Source organism: Thermobia domestica, chromosome 7, assembly GCF_964235325.1.
Source record: "Thermobia domestica chromosome 7, izTheDome1.hap1.1, whole genome shotgun sequence".
NCBI lineage: Eukaryota > Metazoa > Arthropoda > Insecta > Zygentoma > Lepismatidae > Thermobia > Thermobia domestica.
In genome coordinates, this window is record NC_137460.1 from 160,574,071 (window position 1) to 160,593,907 (window position 19,837).

General features: G+C 36.9%; 1 protein-coding gene across 1 annotated transcript in view; it reads right to left on the reverse strand.

The window, feature by feature from the left end:
- LOC145688962 (uncharacterized) overlaps nucleotides 1–19,837 on the reverse strand; it is a 210,429-nt gene that overhangs the window by 14,412 nt on the left and 176,180 nt on the right. The window contains exons 7-9 of the mRNA XM_081763125.1: nucleotides 17,026–17,107; nucleotides 7,547–7,784; nucleotides 3,762–3,861 (exon numbers count right to left, since the gene is read on the reverse strand). Coding sequence (XP_081619251.1) covers nucleotides 3,762–3,861; nucleotides 7,547–7,784; nucleotides 17,026–17,107 — 420 coding nt within the window. The remainder of the gene's footprint in view (nucleotides 1–3,761; nucleotides 3,862–7,546; nucleotides 7,785–17,025; nucleotides 17,108–19,837) is intronic.

Sequence of the window (19,837 nt, forward strand, 5' to 3'; positions counted from 1 at the left end):
AAACCTATTTGCTGCAGTTATGGACTCCTTTGTCACAACTCCATGAGCCTGACCTGACTGGGGATACCTAGAAAAAATTTTAAATGGCATTTTTAGTTTTTATTTTATTTCCCTTTATACAAACTATTTGGGAAGTGATCATTGTCTGACAGTTCTTGATCATTTAGTAATGTAGCATGAATTACTTTATCTAATATTTGATAATAGTAAATTCATAGAATGATTGCTAGTAGAAATTTGTTTCTGCTTTTCAACCTACTGTTGCCAGCTAAATTTCTACACTAAGGAGAAAAGATCATAAGAGTAGATTTTATCGGAAATAGTAGAGCTCCTTCTCGTGGCGGACTTCCCAATTGAAATTCTCTACATTAGAAATAACAATAGGAAAGTAGAGGACCTCTGGTCCGACTGATTATTCTATAAGTTTAGCCAATCAGGTGTAAATCGATTCATGACACTATTCTCGAAGGCAATGCGATAGTTGCCGGTTGTCAGAACGAGTCATACATTTGAATTATATTGTTGCTTTGAACTAACCAATCCATTGTACTTATTGAACTACCTTTCATTGCTTTCTATTACATATTGTTATGAGTTACATATTATTTTTGTTTTGGTTGTTTGTGAAGTTTTATAATATTTTAAAATAAATATTTTTTCTTTTTATTGTAGAAATTTTGATATAAGTATGGTCTTGCGATTAACAAAGGAGCAAGGAGTAAGAGCGATTCAACTTTACTAACTATAGACAAAAACTATAGACCAACCTGGTTGCACAAATGCTTCCTTTCGGTGTTATAGGCCGCCGAAAACATGAAAAAATGAACTTTAAAGGTCCATAGCTACAAAACTATGCGACTTACCGTAGTCGGGTTAAGACTTTACTTAGGAACTACTATGTGCCCTATCCAAATATGCATGTTTCAGAATTCTGTGGTACTTCCGCAACAATTTTTATATAGGTACTTGGTGAGTACTTCAAATTATATGCCCGAAACTCCCTCTATAAAAATTGTTGCGTGAGTACATTAGGATTCTGAAATATATATTTTTGGGTAGTTCACATATTAGTATTATATATATACTTCAAACTATTAAAGTTCTCGTTGTTGGTACTGAAGGTTTTTATCGGCTGAATTGCAAAATATTTCTGAAATTCAATGTCCAAACTGCTTCGTACAAACTTCCAGTTAGTGCTTTTCCAATTGTGTTATGTAACAAGTTACTGCTATTTTCGTCCTTTCGTTCATCGAGCAATTTTACAAGCTCGGTACGAATTCTCTCTTTCCGTTGCCAATATGCCGTGAATACATGCAGACCCCTCTTTACGTATCCCCTCCACTTCCCTCTGTCTTGGATTTGCTATCCCATACTGCGGTCTATAAGTGAGCGACATATGTTCTTTACTCTGAAACGGACAGTAATATTTAATTTTATTTAATTTATTCTATCCTATTTTTAATTGTAAAGGAAAGTAAACAGGTAGAAGTAGAAAATAATAATCTCTTGAGTGCGCCCAAACCACATGTCCATGAGATCTGAATTGCATCACTAGTAATACGATAAGTTTCTCACTTGTCTTCATTACTATTGAGGCCCCAATATGTTCAGTATGGAACTTCTGCCGTCAGTTTGAAACTGTCATTGAGATATTCTAGGCTCTATGGTTTCTTTCTATAATCATCTACAGACGATTTAGCATGTCCTGATATAAGTCATTGAAACGCACCTATCACCCTTAGTGACTGCATCATTAGTGACTGGAAATCCTACAAATGTCAGGCTTGTTTATTTTACATTCCCTTCTAAGTATTCAGGACATACGAGATGTGGTTCTGTACATACAGAAAAGTTAATTGGGCATAACTAGATAATTGGACATAACGTGTTACTTATAACTGTACTAATTGAGATTGTGCTATCATAAATAGCAAGTGTGATTTTTGCCTCGGACTCGAGTCATTTTTGGCGTTTTCCTACATTTTCAGTTAGTGGCTTATTGCTCAAAAACATTTAACCGATTGGTATGGTTAAGGCCTTGTTTTTTAGAAGAGGGATGTGGCTATTATTTGGTGTAAGTTACATTGCAGTGTTGTCAACGGGAGGGAAACTATTGAGGGAAATGTAGAGATGAAAATATACAAAAAATTCCCTAACCGAATTTCAAGATTTTTTGTAGCTGGCACCACTGTTGTCACATTGGTCCAAGTCATCTAGAAACATCCTTTGATGTGTCAACATGGTACAGTGAAAACCTGAAGTCGCTGGCTGCCATACAAAGAGAGAAAGAAAAAAATTCTCTGTCATCAAAGACATGAAATTTTGACACTTTTTACGCCTCAGAAGCAAAAATCAACGGATATGCCGGGGCTATAGCTTCCCTAATTAAAACTTTTTATGGTGCGTTCTATACGCCAAAGAGGAGGCTTTCAGATAGTGGTACATTTGTTCCAATGTAGCGAGCAAGAGGGATATAATAGAGGATGGAAAAGGAAAATATTCCAAATTTTTCACTTAAAATCGGGAATTATTTGTTTTCGGCTGGAAACACTCCCACCAGACAGAGGAAAATTATCTGAAAATAAACCTTAGTACCCCATGAATATATCCTACAAGTATCATGGCAATATCCTACAAGTATCATGTCAAAAAATATCTCATTCTACCTCAGAAATTCACAATTTTCTTAGAACATGGTTTATTATAAACGTCAATTCTACTTCCCCTAATTATCCTACTGAAACTTTTATGGTGTGTTGTGTAGGCTAATGACGAGGCTTTCAGACAGTGGTACGTTTGTTCGAATATAGCCAACAAGAGGGAAGTAATAGAGACAAAGAAGGGATTGTTTCCAAAATTTCCCCTATAATCGGAATTATTTTTGGCTAGCAACACTGCTACAGACGCGAACTATCTTAAAATAAACATTGGTACATCACTAATAAAACCTACAAGTAGCGTAGCGATATTTAAGAAACAAAGTTTGTAATTACAAAAAATAGATTACGGTACAAAGAAAAGAAGGGAAAAACTAGAAAAATCAAGGGTTAGAACCTATACACTAATTTTTCGTGCGCCTCCTAATTACCCCATTGTAACGATCTGTAACCATTTTTGTTCAGCAAGGACCAAAACGACTGACGTAAGTTGACTTGCGCTCGGATGTATAAGTACGGATTTATAAACAAAAAATTCCAAAATTTCGACTCTTTGCCCAAATTTAGAGAAATTCTAAACCTTCGTAGTTGGCAACAGTGCGCGCGGGCTGGTCCAATTGATGTCAACAATCAGGTATCTATCCGAGGTATCTACCTGAGAAGTCTTAAGGAAATCTCTCTAGAACGAAGGAAACTACATGGAAAAAGAAGAAAATTGGAAATTCGAAAATTATCAAATTTTTGACTTTGGTCTGAAATTTGAGATGGAAAATTGACACTCAGAAGAAAAAGAAACTAATATGATAAACTATGGTCCAACCATATTTGACCAAAAATATTATCCCTATTAGTGTCCACACAGGAGCGAATTAAAAAAAAAGTGAAAGATGTGCCACTGTGTGCCACTTTGGCCACCTGGGTCCGAAAGGGTTAATTAGTTCTAATACTCTAGGTCATTGGTGACATTGGCATTTGTTTATTCATTTTTGTAGCTGGATAAAATTGGGTATAAAACGGTGTAATAAATCCGGGTAACCTATTTTTATCCAACCTTTTAACCACCAAAATCATTTGTCTAAGGTTATGCTAATGTCATTCACTTACGTCTCTTTTGTCCTATGAACTTCCACTATGTTGTCTTCATCACAGAGTCTCATACATTGTTGTTGATAGATCCAAGAGACACTTGAACTCTCTTCCTCGACTGTAAAAGTTTTTAATTATGTGAGATATAATGATGACGAAAATAACAATTTTTCGTTAACAACAGAAAGTAAACTCATATTCACACTTCTTTTAGTTTTGTCTGAGCCATTGCGCACTTGTAACATTGCATCTGACGTCTTTACCAGTCACGCAACTAGAGTTGGTGTCATCCGTAGCAAATACAAAATTCGGAGCTCCCTCAATGTACACCCTTTTAGGCTCCACACCAACTTCGTATCCAGGGTACGTGGCCCTCTTGCTCCCTCCTAGTTAGGCCCTGCTTGTTAGTACATTACTGTGTGGCCAATTTACAGACACAATGTTACACTCCAAAGCAGTAATCGATATTCAGAAAAAGAAAGCGTAATGATACAACATATAACTTATATTTTCTCATCCATTAGCTTCGAAACTTATTCCTGTTAACTAGCTTGAATACTGAACTTTATTCGAAATAAAAACTCACTGAAAATACTTAAATATTTATCTTAATACTGAGTGTGTGAAACAATTTGAACAGGAAACACAGAATTCATTATAACAGTGTTTCGGATATGATGATGTGACATTAACAGACAATAGATCGTTTTTTTATTACACGTTAAATGAAAATATGTCTCGTTCCTTAATCTCCAGATTGTGTAGCAAATATCCTCCTGTGGAACGTGCCGCCAACTATAATCGGTCCGCCGTCGGTTTTTGGCGGACAGCCGCCGAAGTGAAGGAAAAATGACTGCCGGCATCGATCCGCTTACGGTTCGAAGCGGATGCGAAGCGGCTACCGTCGTTGGAAAGTTAGATGGCAGTTGTCGTCTTTCCGCCAGAAGGTGTTATAGAGACTTTTCGACGAATGACCGCTGAATGACGGTAAGAGTTCGGTAACGTCTGGTGAGAACTGTTCTCCCATCTGTTGGTCTCATCTGTTTTTTTCATGTGCTAATACGTAAGAACAACATGTGGCAGCACTGCTACTCATGTAACTGCTGTCAGACAGTTCATAAATTTACAGAACTATTTTCGTGACGGATTACAGCAGAACATGTTACGTTATTCGTTACTTGGCAAAAATGTCAAATATACTGCGGAAAGCTTTGCTTGTTGTACACAATAAAATCCAATTAAAAATTCTCACTGGCAATTACTAGTTACTTCTGATATGCTCGGAAGGCCATGTCTTCGGTGTTAAATTAACATACAAGTACGCTAAAGCGGTAGTTACTTTGTTGAGTTGAGTTGACTTTGAGTTTTACGTCCCGTTCAGCAGCGAGGCTATATGAGACGTGGACCTACTGATTAAGGTGGAATCCGAACCACATGAGTTCCCGCCGGGAATCGAATCCGGGTCTCCCACGCCAAAGGTAGTTACTTTGTGTTTTAACCATGTGTTGTTATAGAACTTCCAGGGTATAAATACCAATGGAATCATAGGCGGCGCCAGGATTTTGGTAATGTGGGTGCAGGCTAGGATAGGACAACACATCTTAACGTTGTTGCCAGAACGCTCTAAGCCATAAGATCTCAAAAATAATCCATAAGTTTTACTTTCTGTTTTAAGCATGTATTGGTATGGAACTTTCAGGGTATAAATACCAATGCAATCATTGGCGGCGCCAGGATTTTGGTAATGTGGTTGTAGGCTAGGGCGGGACAACACATCTTAACATTGTTACCAGAACGCTCTGCACTATTAAGCCATAAGATCTCAAAAATAATCCCTAAGTTTTACTTTTTTTAAAAAAAACTAGAAAAACACTGTATGATTGCAAGTAACTTATGAGAGACTTAAGAAGTTACTCAAATATATCCAAACACAGGAAGTAATAAATATACAAAATAGGAAAGATTATTGTAGGAAATCTGAAAATCGAAGTTAATGTGGGTGCAGCTGCACCCACTGCACACTCTGTGGCGCCGCCTATGAATGCAATACGTTGTTGGCAAAATTAAGAGTAGAGGATTAAAGGCGGTAGTGAAGGGTTAATGTGACGGGTTAATGGCGATACTGGTGGTTTCAAGCCAGATGGAAACGGCAGACGCCGCCTCCCTGCAAGTTTAAAGATTGTTAATTTGACAAGCTTTGTACGTACCATATCATTCATACTGGAATCAGGAAGGTAAAAAGGAATAAAATGAATAATTTCTTCAATCACTGTTACCTTTTACACTCGAGAGCAAAAGTTCATGATATTTTAACGGTGCGGTACCAGTTTATGGGACTATACATGAATTCGTGACTCATGTATTTCTTTCATAACGAAATCGACTCCTAGTATTTTATAAATTATTTTTTATGGAAGGGGTTGAATTCCAGGGTGCAAATTGTCTTTAGGACTTAACCTCTACAAATACAACGTGCGGACATACGTATGTCGTAACTACGATAGTGTTTAAAACACCAACTGACCTTTGCTAGGTGGTCACTAAAAGTAAGAATTGTATTTAAGGGGTTGTTCACATATTAGGTAACTGATTTAGGACAAGAAGAATTTGAAAATAGGTGAACTGAAGTCCAAAGTCCAAAGAAGATGCTCGAAAGTTTGTTCACAAACGAAATGTTCCTGTTCCACCTCGTGTGCAGTCACGTCGAATTTGCGGTCAAGATCTTTGCATCGTCGACATTGGAGAACTTCAAATACAAGAAGCATCCTGGATCCCGGCAGAAGAGGCTGATGTCAGTTCTTTGGATCCTATTTTACCTGCATCTTCCAGCAGTACCTTGTTTTTATCAATCATCGATGACCTAAAAGAATGTGTGCGATCTCCTTATTAAAATGACAATATGTAATATCGAAGAATTACGACTGGTTAATTAAACAACCTTATGGCGTTAAAATATTATTACGGTACAATCACTTTTTAATACTTTGATTTGTTGTCGAAAAATATACTACAAATTTATTCCAAATACAAATATTTTGTAATTAAAAGTTCTGCCATTAAAATTAGTTTTATTGTAATAACTCCCAAAATAAACAAAATTGGTTAGAAACAAAAATAAAAAAGCGTTACATGACAAAAGGGGAAAGGAGTTCGGGCTTGCGTTACAAAGTATGATTATGGGAGGGAGTGCGTAAAAATTTGTCATAATAGCGTTACGTAACATGTGAACGGCCCAGGCAAAGCAAGTGGTTTTGCGCACGGATGCGTCCGTAGGGAGCACATGTGCCAGTAACAGTGAGTGTGCATCTGAATGAGGATAGGGGAAACACAATGCATTGTTCATATTACTGGACACCTGAACACCATAGAATATCATAGTTAGAATCATTACTTAAATCACTGTATTCACATAGTAAATCATTTTATCATGGCCTCCTTATGAACTATAACGTGGTTAAAAGCATACGGTTTGCCTTATATTCTTTTAACATTGTCCCATATATTTTTATTACTTATACTTTCCTCTCTAAAAGTAATGTATTTCGTCTATAAATTTTACAAATCTATGGTCCCAATTCTCACAGTCATCATAATTTTAAGTGGGAAAGCTTTAGTGCAATGATTACACAAAAACTACTCCATAATTAAAGGTTTTGAAGCACCAACAAAGCTTGTAGTTACCACAGAAGCATTTCATTTATCACATATTAGTTCTCAAAGCATTAATGCCATTTATTACATTTCTATTATCAAGTATTGTTAATACTACTTTCTCTTGGAATTAATGTTGAAGCAAAAATTACCTTCTTCAGTTGTCATCGATATATCATCAGAATAAGAATGAATAAACTTGCATTGCTGTTGATTATCATCATATTCATCTGCAAAGATACATTGTCTGCGATTTATGTGAATTGAACGAAGATCATTACTAGCTTCTACATTGTGAATTTTGACTGTAGTTGTGACCAAGGATGCTTCAGGTATAACTATAAATCTGCTCAATGGAACTGAAGTTATATCCGGGTGTTGAAAAGACACCTATAAAGAAAAATAGATTATGCTTACTTGGTAATATGAAACTTAGTAATATATAGTTTTAATAGCCCGATTCAGAAGCTTGGCTATTTCATTTGAGATGGGTAAACTGCTTGAACGAACTGCATACATCATGTTATTTAACCCTTTTGGGATCTTATGGTACATTTTGTACCATACGCGTTTTTCATGGTACATTGCGTTATTTCTCTTCTATTTGAGCTTTTTCGTCCGGTTTTTTTTGTTTTTCAAGTCCAGAGACATTGTAGAAGACATTACGTATGGTTTCAGACCGTCCTGCGTCCAGACATGGGAGGTGATGACGTCATAATCTTAAAATGTATTTTTTCCCTTTTTAAGCCTATGTTCATTATTTTTTGGCGGGCTTATTTTTTCACGTAGAAGATTGAAATTTTGCACGAACATTCAGTCCACCGAGTAGTATTTACCAGATTTTTTGTTCCGATGTCAGTGCTAAAACAGGGGGGGAACCAGAGGGGCAAAGGGGTAAAAAAGGGATATTTTTACCCCAAAAATCCCGTTTGTCGTCATTTTCCCGCCTCATATACATGATAGGACCACGTGAGTCATACCGTCTGAAAGGCCGTTCCATTCTGAAGAGAATAACGGTCGAATTATTATTCTAGAGTAATTAGGGATGTCTCAGGGATTTTTTGAAAAATATACTTCTATATAGGGAAAAATGGGGCATTGTCGGTATATATATTTTTTGGCGGGCTTATTTTTGAACGTAGAAGATTGAAATTTTGCACAAACATTCAGTTCACCGAGTAGTATTTACCAGATTTTTTGTTCCGATGTCAGTGTTAAAACAGGGGGGGGAACCAGAGGGGCAAAGGGTTAAAAAGGGATATTTTTACCCCAAAAATCCCGTTTTTCGTCATTTTCCCGCCTCACATACACGATAGGACCACGTGAGTCCTACCGTCTGAAAGGCCGTTCCATTCTGAAGAGAATGACGGTCGAATTATTATTCTAGGGTAATTAGGGCCGTCTCAGTGAATTTTTATCCAAATATACTTCTGTATAGGGTAAAAGTGGGGCATGGTAGGGAACTTTTTTCTGGCGGGCTTATTTTTTCACCTAGAAGATTGAAATTTTGCACAACCATTCAGTCCACCGAGTAGTATTTACCAAAAGTTTTTTTCCGATTTCTGCGTAAAAACAGGGGGGTCCAGAGGGGCAAAAGTTGAGAAAAGGGAAATTTTGCCCCAAAAATCCCTTTTTCCAGGAATTTCCCGCCTTAGATACATGATGGAGACATGTGAATGGTACCGACTGAAAGACAGTTCTATTCTGAAGAGAATGATTGGCGGATTATAGTCCTAGGGTAATTAGGGATGTCTCAGGAATTTTTTTCCCTGAGATCATAGTGTTTTATGGTGATTTGGGGCATTGTGGGAATTTTTGATAAAAATTCTCCCGCCCTTACTATTCAAGGTAGAAACTTGAAATTTGGCACACACATTCAGTATACCAAGTACTATTTATCAGATTTTTTTTAGATGGCTACGATCACACAGGGGGTCCAGGGGGGCCAAAGTTCGAGAAAAAAAAATTTTCCCTCCGAAATTTTCACTTTGACTTTTTTTTCCCGCTTCTGGTATATGGTATGAGCATGCAAGTGGTACCATTTGAAAGCCAGCTCTATTCTGAAGAGAATGAGGTATGAACCATGATCCTAGGATAAATAGTGACGATGCAGTAGCCAGGGGCGTCATTTAGGGGGGCAGGGAGGGGCATTTGCCCCCCCTGAGTTTGAGATGTATATAGATTTTCTCAATAGAGTAGTAGTAAATCAATGAAAAACGCGAAATTTTACTTATATCAAGGGGTCTTGCCCCCCCCCCCAAGCAAAGTCTGAAATGACGCTCCTGGCAGTAGCTGCTTGACTGAAAGTCTCAAAAATAGCCCAAAAAGCCAAGAGCTCCTAAGGGTTAAGCATAACAGAATGCCGTAAAGTCTCTAATATTGTGGTCAGAACGTCAACAAAGGGTTAACACTTTCGATCCTGGGCTAATCTGACCTTGTTTATTCCAGTATCCTGGGGTTTTTAGGTCCTTTTTTTAATATACTACATTGCTAAATAATTGCACAATAAAACATTGCTAACAAGTTTTTGGACTTTCGATTTTATTATATATATATATATATATATATATGTGTGTGTGTGTGTGTGTGTGTGTGTGTGTGTAAGAAGAGGTAATTCGCTACACTGCTGTTTGAAACATGTACTTTTTGAACAAACGAAAAAGAATTACAATAGAAAAACAATACTGCCGCTGCGTGTAAAGTGCGAGCAGTGACTATGGCGTGTAATAAGGAGCGGGAAATCTGCGGTAACTGACCGCTGACTTCCGTTATTGTGAAGCGACGATTCTGCATGATGCTTTCCCGAACAAGGTCCACAAGGTCGTATGTGATGACGGTTGACCTCACTCTGTGCTCCTCATCATGCACATTTTAGCGTCCTGCTGGAAATTTGTCTACACCAACAACGCATTATCTGATTGCTCATGAGGTTAGGTCCATAGACCTGGCACAACTGACGATGGATTTCAATCGGCGCTATGGTCTGTGCATTCAAAAACGTTATAACGTCTCGCACTTCACACGCGGCTGGGGATGGAATAGGAAACCACTTCCATCTTCAACCACTGCTACGACGCTTCTGAGACTACTAGGAAAGTTCCACTGGCGCATGCGCCAAGCTAGGACCTTACTTTCTCACGACAACGCAGTCGCTACGCGCCATATACAGTTTTCTAGCTACGGCACGCGTGGGAAAGTTACTTTCTGGATGGGCCTCGTTCAAATATTTTTATATGGGTATACTCATGTACAGTACCGTGCCATGGGAGGGGAGCGAGGCGACGGCTCCGGGCGCCGATGTAGGGGGCGCACAAATCGGAAAGAAAAAGAATGGAAGGAAAAGTAGTACTGTAAAAATTGCTCAAAATCAAGGAAAAGCAGAGTTTATTTTTTAAAATTTTCTTGCATTTCCCGCCAAGTATGGTGGCGCCTCGCGGCTGGTTTGTCGACTTCACTCATATGTACGGGAAGGAGGGTTCCGTCCAGTGGCGGCTAATGTTAGTGTTGCAGCGTTGCGCAACGACCAAATTATTTCAAGAAAAAAATATTATTATCAATAGTAGTAAAGAACAGGAAAATACTTTTTAATACTCTCATATATACACTTTAAATAACACATTTTTTACTTCTGTAACTGTCCGTTCCGTTAATCCATTTTAAAAAGCGAAAAATAATCCGTCACAGAGTCTCTAATTTATATTGTGTTGCAGCGAGCATGCAACGACCAGATTCCTTCAGCGCGGGAATTGGAGCAAATGTTAAGTCTCCTTTCCCCTATCTCAGAAGTTAAAGGGATTGGTCGTTGCAGTGCTTCTGCAACACAGCATGATTTCCAATGAACGAGAAGGTTTTTCGCGCTAAATAAGATTTCTAAATTTTATTTCACTATCAATTAACAAATGGAATTTGTTTTTATGCATTCATATTTTTAAATTACAGGACCATACTGAAGCAAATCAATATAATGACAATTTAAAAAAGTGATTGCAGAATTACAAAATAAGAAAGAAAATATCTAGTAGAGCAGAAAACAAATGAAAATAGCCCCGCATTTCAAGTTAATTCTTAGCTTATATTGATAATGAAGGCTTCTTCCATAGTACTTTGTGATTCAAATATTAATAGGTCAGTATGTAGAATCGCCCGCCTTCCCCTCTGTGGATAGCGTAGTATTTTAGTATATACATATTTCTTTTATAAAATAAGTATATTTTATACTCTTGATAATTTCTACATAAAAGTGTATGATGGAGAACGCCACATTGAATTTGGGACTAGTTTGCAATGCTCAGGGGCGTAGCCACGAGGGGGGGCCAGCGGGTCCATACCTCCCAAAAATTTCGAAACTTGACTAACATTTGTAGACTTTCCTAACGAACTATACTTGTTTAACAGAGAAACGATTGATGTAGGCTAAATATTTTATTTTATGCCTCATCATGTACTCGCTCTTTTCTTAAAAACAATTGTTCTATCATTTTTTTCTAAGAATATAAGTGACAGTTATTACTTATCGTCTTTTCGGATGCAGAATAAGAAAGGTATATATTGCATAGACGTATCGAACCCCTCCCAACACACATTTCTGAATCTAAAACTGGCAATGCTGTTTGTTTTGATGTTCTTCGACTTTTACCTTCTGTTAGGTATACATGCTGATCCTACATCTGGCGGGTTTCGAGGTTTCCTTTCCAGAACATATGACATTGATAAGCATTGTTTCGCCTCATGTGGAAGTATATTGTGTTCATCGTGCATTGCGTAACAATCAAGACGGATGATTTGGAATGTAGTTTTTTCTTTTACGCACATGTGTGTATGTTGACGTATGAATATGTAATATTCGGAATTCATATACCAGTACCTCTTTTGTATCACTGTTTTGGTTTTTATTTATTAGATTTAATTTTATTGTGTGTGCTTTAATTCTGTAAATAACCTACAAATTCTGAATGAATTGTATACAGTGACTTCTGTAAATAACTTACAAAAAAACATTGACCAGCTTTCAACTGAGGAAAAACTTGCAATTAAGGCTTAGACAAAATAAGCAAAGGGCAATTCAGGAGAGTGTTCGAAAAAAAAAAAATCCTGTTTAAATTTACAGGATGTTTTATGACAGTACCTAATGTTGTTTGCACTAAATACATTTCCTCAATTTATTTTAAATTTTACTGAATAAACTGTGAATAAAGTGTGTACAATGGACATTTTTTATAACACTAATCTCTGTTACGAACTCTCTTCAGTCAACGCTGAAGAGGAATTCGGATCACTGCCAGGGACTGAGTTTGCTAGAATGAATCGTTCCCAATAATCTAGAAAAATATTTAGTGAATCTACAAAGCTTCCGAAATTAATATTAACTGTATCTTTGGCGTCAGCAAAAGACGAAAAGTATTTTTCTAAATGAAAAAGAATTGACCCTTTCAAGGAATTGAATGTCCCAAGAAAGGTTATCACCATTGGTTATGCTTTCCATCGAAAAAGACCTGGCAATAAGAATACCCGAGTTCAACCAGCATGTATTAGATAGATTTGCTCCAATCAAAGAGAGGAGAATGAACTTACTGATTAATTAAGGTGATTAATCGCATAAAATATTCTGCATTTTTTATTTTTTAAAAGCAGAATTTGATTTAATTTCACATGTCACATTGCATTTGCATCTAAAGTTATGCTGATTAGTCAATGAATCCACTTTATATCTTCTGTCTCTTTCGTTCGTACTGCAACACCCGAAACCACAATCCACCGGCCGCCACTGGTTCCGTCGTATACTCGGCCTGGGCTCTGATTTTCCACGGCACGGCACTGCTAATGTACTCATATACTTTTTAAATTTCGAAATCAGGATCTAAATCTGAATAATCAATTTCACCTTCCGAACGCGATCTAAACTGTACTCTTCTGAAATCTTTGATATTTCTTCCATATTCATTTTACTTGCTTCAAACAAGACAACTTCTGAAAAATTAAATAGTTTGCGAAACAAAATATTCCACTATCGAACGTGCTGCAGTCAAACGCAGAAAGTTGGTCACAACAATCAGGCTGCAAAAGTTCGTTTACTCTTTGCTGGATGTCAGGTTAATAGTATTTTTTCAAGAACTGAGTCTCAGTAAGTATTTAATACGGCCGTCAGCCGACCGCAACCCATAATAAGTTATGTAGGGGCTATTACGTAAAAAAACGAGTTAGACTCGGACTCCGGCGTTTTGGAATAAACACACAAAACGAGTCTGACTCGGGCGTAGGATCGAAAGTGTTAATACAGAAGACACATGACAACGTTCTGTGCAACCTCAGCTTATTAAATCTGTTGCATTATTTTCTGACTCTTGTATGGTGTTATGCTTTGTATTTGTCTTGTAAGACCATTATTCCTGATATAACAACTGATAAGCGTAAAAGAGACATAATAGAGTAAAGCTTGAATAAACAGTGGCAAGTGCAGCAGATACCGAGGAAGTATTGTAGAAAGATACGATTAATTTCATCCTATGCTCTAGTTTTCAAGCTTTTTTGTGTGTGTCTTATTTTCTCTAGCATTATTATATTAATAGTACAATTTCTCTATTTATTTAAAACTTATTTCTGCTTTTAAGATTTATTGAAAATGCAAAAATAATTTGTATTGACTGTGAGTGACAAATCAGATTATCAAATATTATGCAGAAAATTGGCATCCCTAGTTTATTAACGACGAGATCAGATATTCCATTGGTCTGCGACAACGCAACGCAAAATTTGTGTTTTAATTTGCGATAATAGAAATAGTAGCTATAATTGATTTTTTAAAAAAATTGCATTGTCTTACGCTTTGCAAATGCTGGTACGGAATAAGGTCCCGTAATATTCTTGACACATATATGTGTTGTAATAAAATACACTGCATTCGAGCGTATTATAAACCAGTAGACATAAATATGAAAATACAATGTTATTTCCTTTGTACTCATTCCAATAAATAGGGGAAATTCTCGGAAATTTCGGATAGCACTTCGTATATTTCTAATCGTAAATTACACTGCTTTACAGAATGAAAATAAAACATGTAGTTGTTAAATATTTATTTAGAATGAGAAATATACGAGATCCTACCCAAAATTTCCGAGAATTTCTCCGTATAATGCATTGGAACGAGTAGAAAGGAATGTTCTGTAGTGTTACAACGAAGAAAAATGAGGAGAGAATATCCGAAGAAACGAAGAGAATTTTAGATTAACAATGACAGTGCTACATCCAAAATGGGGTATGTGGGAGTTTGCAAGATAATACGGAAATGCATTACCATGATGTAAGAGAGTTCAACAGCAATCTCGTAAGGAAAACGATTGAAGGCAATAAAGGTCTTAAGAATATAAAACAGAGCCTTAACAATAAATTTAAGCAGATTGTAGCGCTAAAGAAAGGAGATGGCACAACCGCTAGAAACCCCGAAGATATACTAGAAGAGATTCATCTATTCTACAACAAGTACAACATATTCAAGCGATGAACCAGAAGTGAAAGCAAGCGAAGACGAAGAGGAACCAGACTCCTGCTACGGCAACAAGTTGGGTATGTTATAATGAGCACGAAACAAGGAAAGTCATCAGGGGAAGTTAGAGTTACATTAAGACATAGATGAAGCTGGTGAAGAAGCAAAAAAGGTCCTAGTATTATACTAAATGTCTACTAACAGTCGAGTACCCGAGAAGTAAAGAATTATCGTGATCATTCTGCTGCGTAAGAAAGGACACAAATATGATCTTTGTAAGTATAAATCTACTAACCTACTCGCTGCAATCTCCGAAAGTATTCACACTCAGATTAAAGATAAACAATTAAACTTTATCCAAAAGTGAGAGCAGGCTGGATTTAGAAATGATTACATCACACTAGATCATATTCAAGTAGAGGGAACTGATAGAAGGGTAAAACGAGTATGAATTACCCTTATATGCTGCGTTCATTTACTATGAAAAAGCTTTCGTTTCGGTAATGACATACACTCTTAAATCAAACTGTGTCGAAGACACATATAAAAGTTATACATAATGTGTATAAACAAACCAGTGCAAAAATCCAACGGTCTGCCTGTATAAAGACCACAAGAATAGAGACGGCGTTATGATAGGATAATACTATTTCTCCCAAACATCTTACGAACCTACTTAAGTATGTGCTTTGACCTCTCAACTGGAAAGGGATAAATGTAAATGGGGGAGCATCTGACCCATCTTCATTTCGCTGATGGCATCGTTCTCCCGACAAACAACTCAGAGCTGCAAGATATGATAGGAGAACTTAATTTGAAGAGAAATGAAGTAGGGTTGGAAAGGAATATGGAAAGGACTAATGTGGTGTTCAACAATTTCGCATGGAAGTCAAGGGTTGAGGATGAAAAGTATAGAATTAGAAGAAGTGAACACCTACGCTTATCTGGGAGAGAAGAAATTCATGCGTGACATCATTAAAGAACAAATTAACGGGCATATTTAGTTGAACTGGAGTACATTCGGAGGGAACAGCTTCATATTGAAAAGTCAAATACCAATGGGCCTTATGCAGAGTTGTTTTGACATTTGATTAACACCATACTACGTGGTTAACTAACGGATGGCTGTCAAAATTGTATTCAGAGTCTCTTATTAGGACGTAGTATTGGACGAAGTTAATCACATGTGACTAATTAATCTAGAGCAGAGACTAATCTTTTACCCACGGTTTAGCGTGCGACACAACATTTCGTATTTCGTAATTCATGTATTTTCATTTTTACAGACTACGCATGCGCTCATCTACTTTTCGGTAGTTGCCACATTTATTTTACTCACCGATGCATTGGGGTTCTATAAGTTAATCATACCCAAATCAATATTTTACTTGTACTCAAAGTAGACTCTGAATACCAAAAAGTGCACTTTCCTTAGTAAAGAGTTAGTATGCTTACTAACTAGTCTGTGACTAAACTTCGATTAACGAATTATCTCTGAATACCGCCCAATATGTCTAAAGTGTAAAATTTCCAATGAATGCATTCTACCTTATTTGACATATGAATTGGAGACGTGGACACTAGCAAAATCAGATATTCGATATCTGCAGATTACACAACGAAGCATGGAGAGATGTATGTTAGAAACAACTCGTAAAGATAGGAAAAGAATCACATGGATCAGAAAGATGACAGGAGTGACGGATAATTTTTTATGTCATGAAAATAAAGGCATTGAGGTGACAGCGAGTTGGACATATTACAAGAAGAAACGATGCCCGATGGATAAAAGAAACCTTGACTCGATACCAAGAGACTACAAAAGAACTAGAAAACGTCCTCATACAAGGTGTGTGCCGAAATCAAGAAACACTGCGGAGTAACATGGAAAGAATTGCCCAAGATGGATGATTGTGGAGAAACGTTGGTGAGATCTTCATCCAGCAGTGAACTGATAGCAGTTAGCTAGGATGATGATTTCAAATAAAAATATACGGTACTCATTTAGTTCATCGCCACTCTGACTATTCAAGCAAATTTAATGCTAAACCTCACATTCACTTAATCAAAAGTAACTACTGTTTATAGTAGGGATAAACATACTGTAAACAAACTATTTATGTAATTTAGAAGAGAAAATTGTCTTACCTTTTTCTCTGATTTATTGGAAAAATATATTTCAATAGTTTGCTCTTCACTGAAAACTCGTCTGCTCTTACGTATTTTGTCGCTAAAATTGAAGAAAAGGAATAAAAGAAACAGAATAATAGAACATGTACATTAACTGAATAATTGATTATTCCATCAGGAACTTCCAAGCTCAAGAAAGAAAGGGAAAGGGACAGAGTAAAATAAAGCATATCATTTGATACAGAAACTTGCCAAGTTCTGGTAAAGTATTACAGATGCTCCCTTACGTAAAATATTACATATGTGAAGTAAGTAACCTAGTTCTTTCCATCGTTTCGGTCGATCGGTTTAACACCCCTTTCAGTGTCGAGGATGTATGAGATTGAACCTCAACTTAACATAGGATCCGAATTACTTGAGATCGTACAGGGATTCGAATGTCTCCGAAAGATTTGTAACATCTGTTGACAAATTGTTGTAACTGTAACAGTCATTCCTTGAAACTAATTACACCACGTGGCATAAGGTATCTGTAACATATCAGGTAAAATCAGTTAGTCTTGGTGATGGCTATGATAGAAGAGCGTTAACGCCACCCTTATTCAGTCATTTTGAAATTTTTACTATTTTCTTTTGATTATGCCTTAATATTAAATTACATCCGAACAGATTGTACCAGAAATAGTGAAAATAAAGGAAAGAACTGTCCATATACTTTACGTCTTGTAATATCTTAACAGATAACCATGGCACTACTATTAAGATTTAACTTTCTGCATAGATGAAAAAAACATCTAAAGCTGAACACTTTGGGAAGTCCGGCTCCAAGTGATGGTGCAATTCAAAACAGAAACTATAGTGAAGACCACGTTCCTGAAGATTCAGTGGCTGATAGAGTTGTAGGTAATACGTACTACGTAGAATGAGTCACCAGCAACTTATTACCACACTGTATGTAGACTTAGGCGAGCTTTCCACGAAAATTTCTTGCATAGGATCAAAGATCAATAATATCTTGCCAAAAGCCTGCGGAAGCCCAAAGGTAAAAGGAAGTATCTACATTTTGCTTGTTTTGAGAACGACAGCAAAAAAGGCGTTTTTTTGATAATTAACATTACTGTTAAAGACTTTGTCTTCTTTTCGGCGTCAATGTACACTAAGTGTTCATTGGTCCCCTGATTACCCGCCTGGCCCACTGATTACCCTGATGAACCACTCCCTATATTTCTAATGGAAATTCAAATCGTTCCCACAATGCAACAAAAGTGACTCTGCGACACTACCGGCTAGAGTTGTAACTAACTGTATCGTCTGCTACTGGCAGTAGCTAAGTGTATCATTGGCTAATTCTATCAGACTCACGCGCTCTGAATGATCTGATTCGTTCTTGCTTTTAGTCGGGGATTCCACCAGACACCCCTAATAGAGGTGTCACCCCCTAAACTTCCAGTAACACCTCCCCAAACTTCTACCGTGATCCGAGCCTAAATAGGGAATTTTTCACAATTATTTCATGTTTTGTGCGGAGAAGTCCTATTTGAACATAGAACTCTCAAACGATGGAAAGAAGAACTTTCTTCAAGGGATTTCTAATTGAAACTTTTCTGTGAAAAACATAAATGCATTATATTTCCTAATTTGTTAGCTCTGGCAACAAAACGTGTGCTTCTTCCAATCGGTACCGCTTCAGTGGAGAGATCATCTTCAACAAAGAATAGAATTTTAACATCAGAACGGAGCCGGCTCACTCCAGAACACGTTAATAATTTGATGAAGGTGTCCTTGGAAGGACCTTGTTTACCTGATGTTTGAAGTGAAAATAAAAGTGTTGTGGCTGATTTTGAAAATTTTATAAGTTGTGCATACGACGAATGGTTGAGAAGTCCTATACGAGTGGCATTGGTTCAGTTGCGCCATGAGCGAATCAAAATAAATGAATTTGCGTTTCAAAGAACATTAAAGAACTTGGAACAGTGATTTTCAATCTTTGTAACACCGCCGCGGTTCACAAGAATGCTTATAAATATATTTCCAATACTTGTTTTTTCGTTAGGAACACAAAAAGCATTTAACTTGACTATTAAACGAACCCGCATAAGGCATGTATAGTAGGGTGGAGTGAAAAATTGAAGTTTGCACATCGGTATTCTAATAGTGCGGGAGTATTGCTCCTTAGTAAGTATTTTAAAAATCAATATTTATTTTCGTTGAAATCTATTATCTTTGGGTGCCACCAGCATGGTTAACCCTTTCCTTCCGCAAAATTTTCCAACTTTTAGGTTGGCGAGCAAGAAGACTAGAGGAATGGTTAATATCCTGCCAAATAATTGTCTTAGAAACTTAAACTAAAAAGAATTGAAATGGAGAGTATGTGTTTTTATTCTGCTAAAGCATTTTACAATACGTAGAGTGAAAATATTTCAAATTTGCATGCTACAAATACAAGGACTGCTACAAATACTGGTAGAAAGGGTGGAATAATACGACGTTTAGAAGAGTCTGTTCAGAGACTTTTGCAATGGTTGGTTTGTCTGCTGCACGTAAATGAGCTCTCTTTAAGACATTTGCTAGAATCAATTGATGGTAAGACAACAGGTCCTCAACCTTTTCTGGACAGATTGGAAGATCATTATTAAATTGTGAAAACCAACCAGTTGTGGAATAAGATGTAATTGAGAGCCATCTTTCAGCTTTCGAGAATTATAATGGTTTCAGGGTGGATCAGAAATATTTGTATCAGATTCGCAGGTCTGTTTCAAATGGACATTTTCCTGATTCTTTGGCAAAACGCTATCCAGGAAACATTTCGCGCGTCAGTGGATTCCTACAG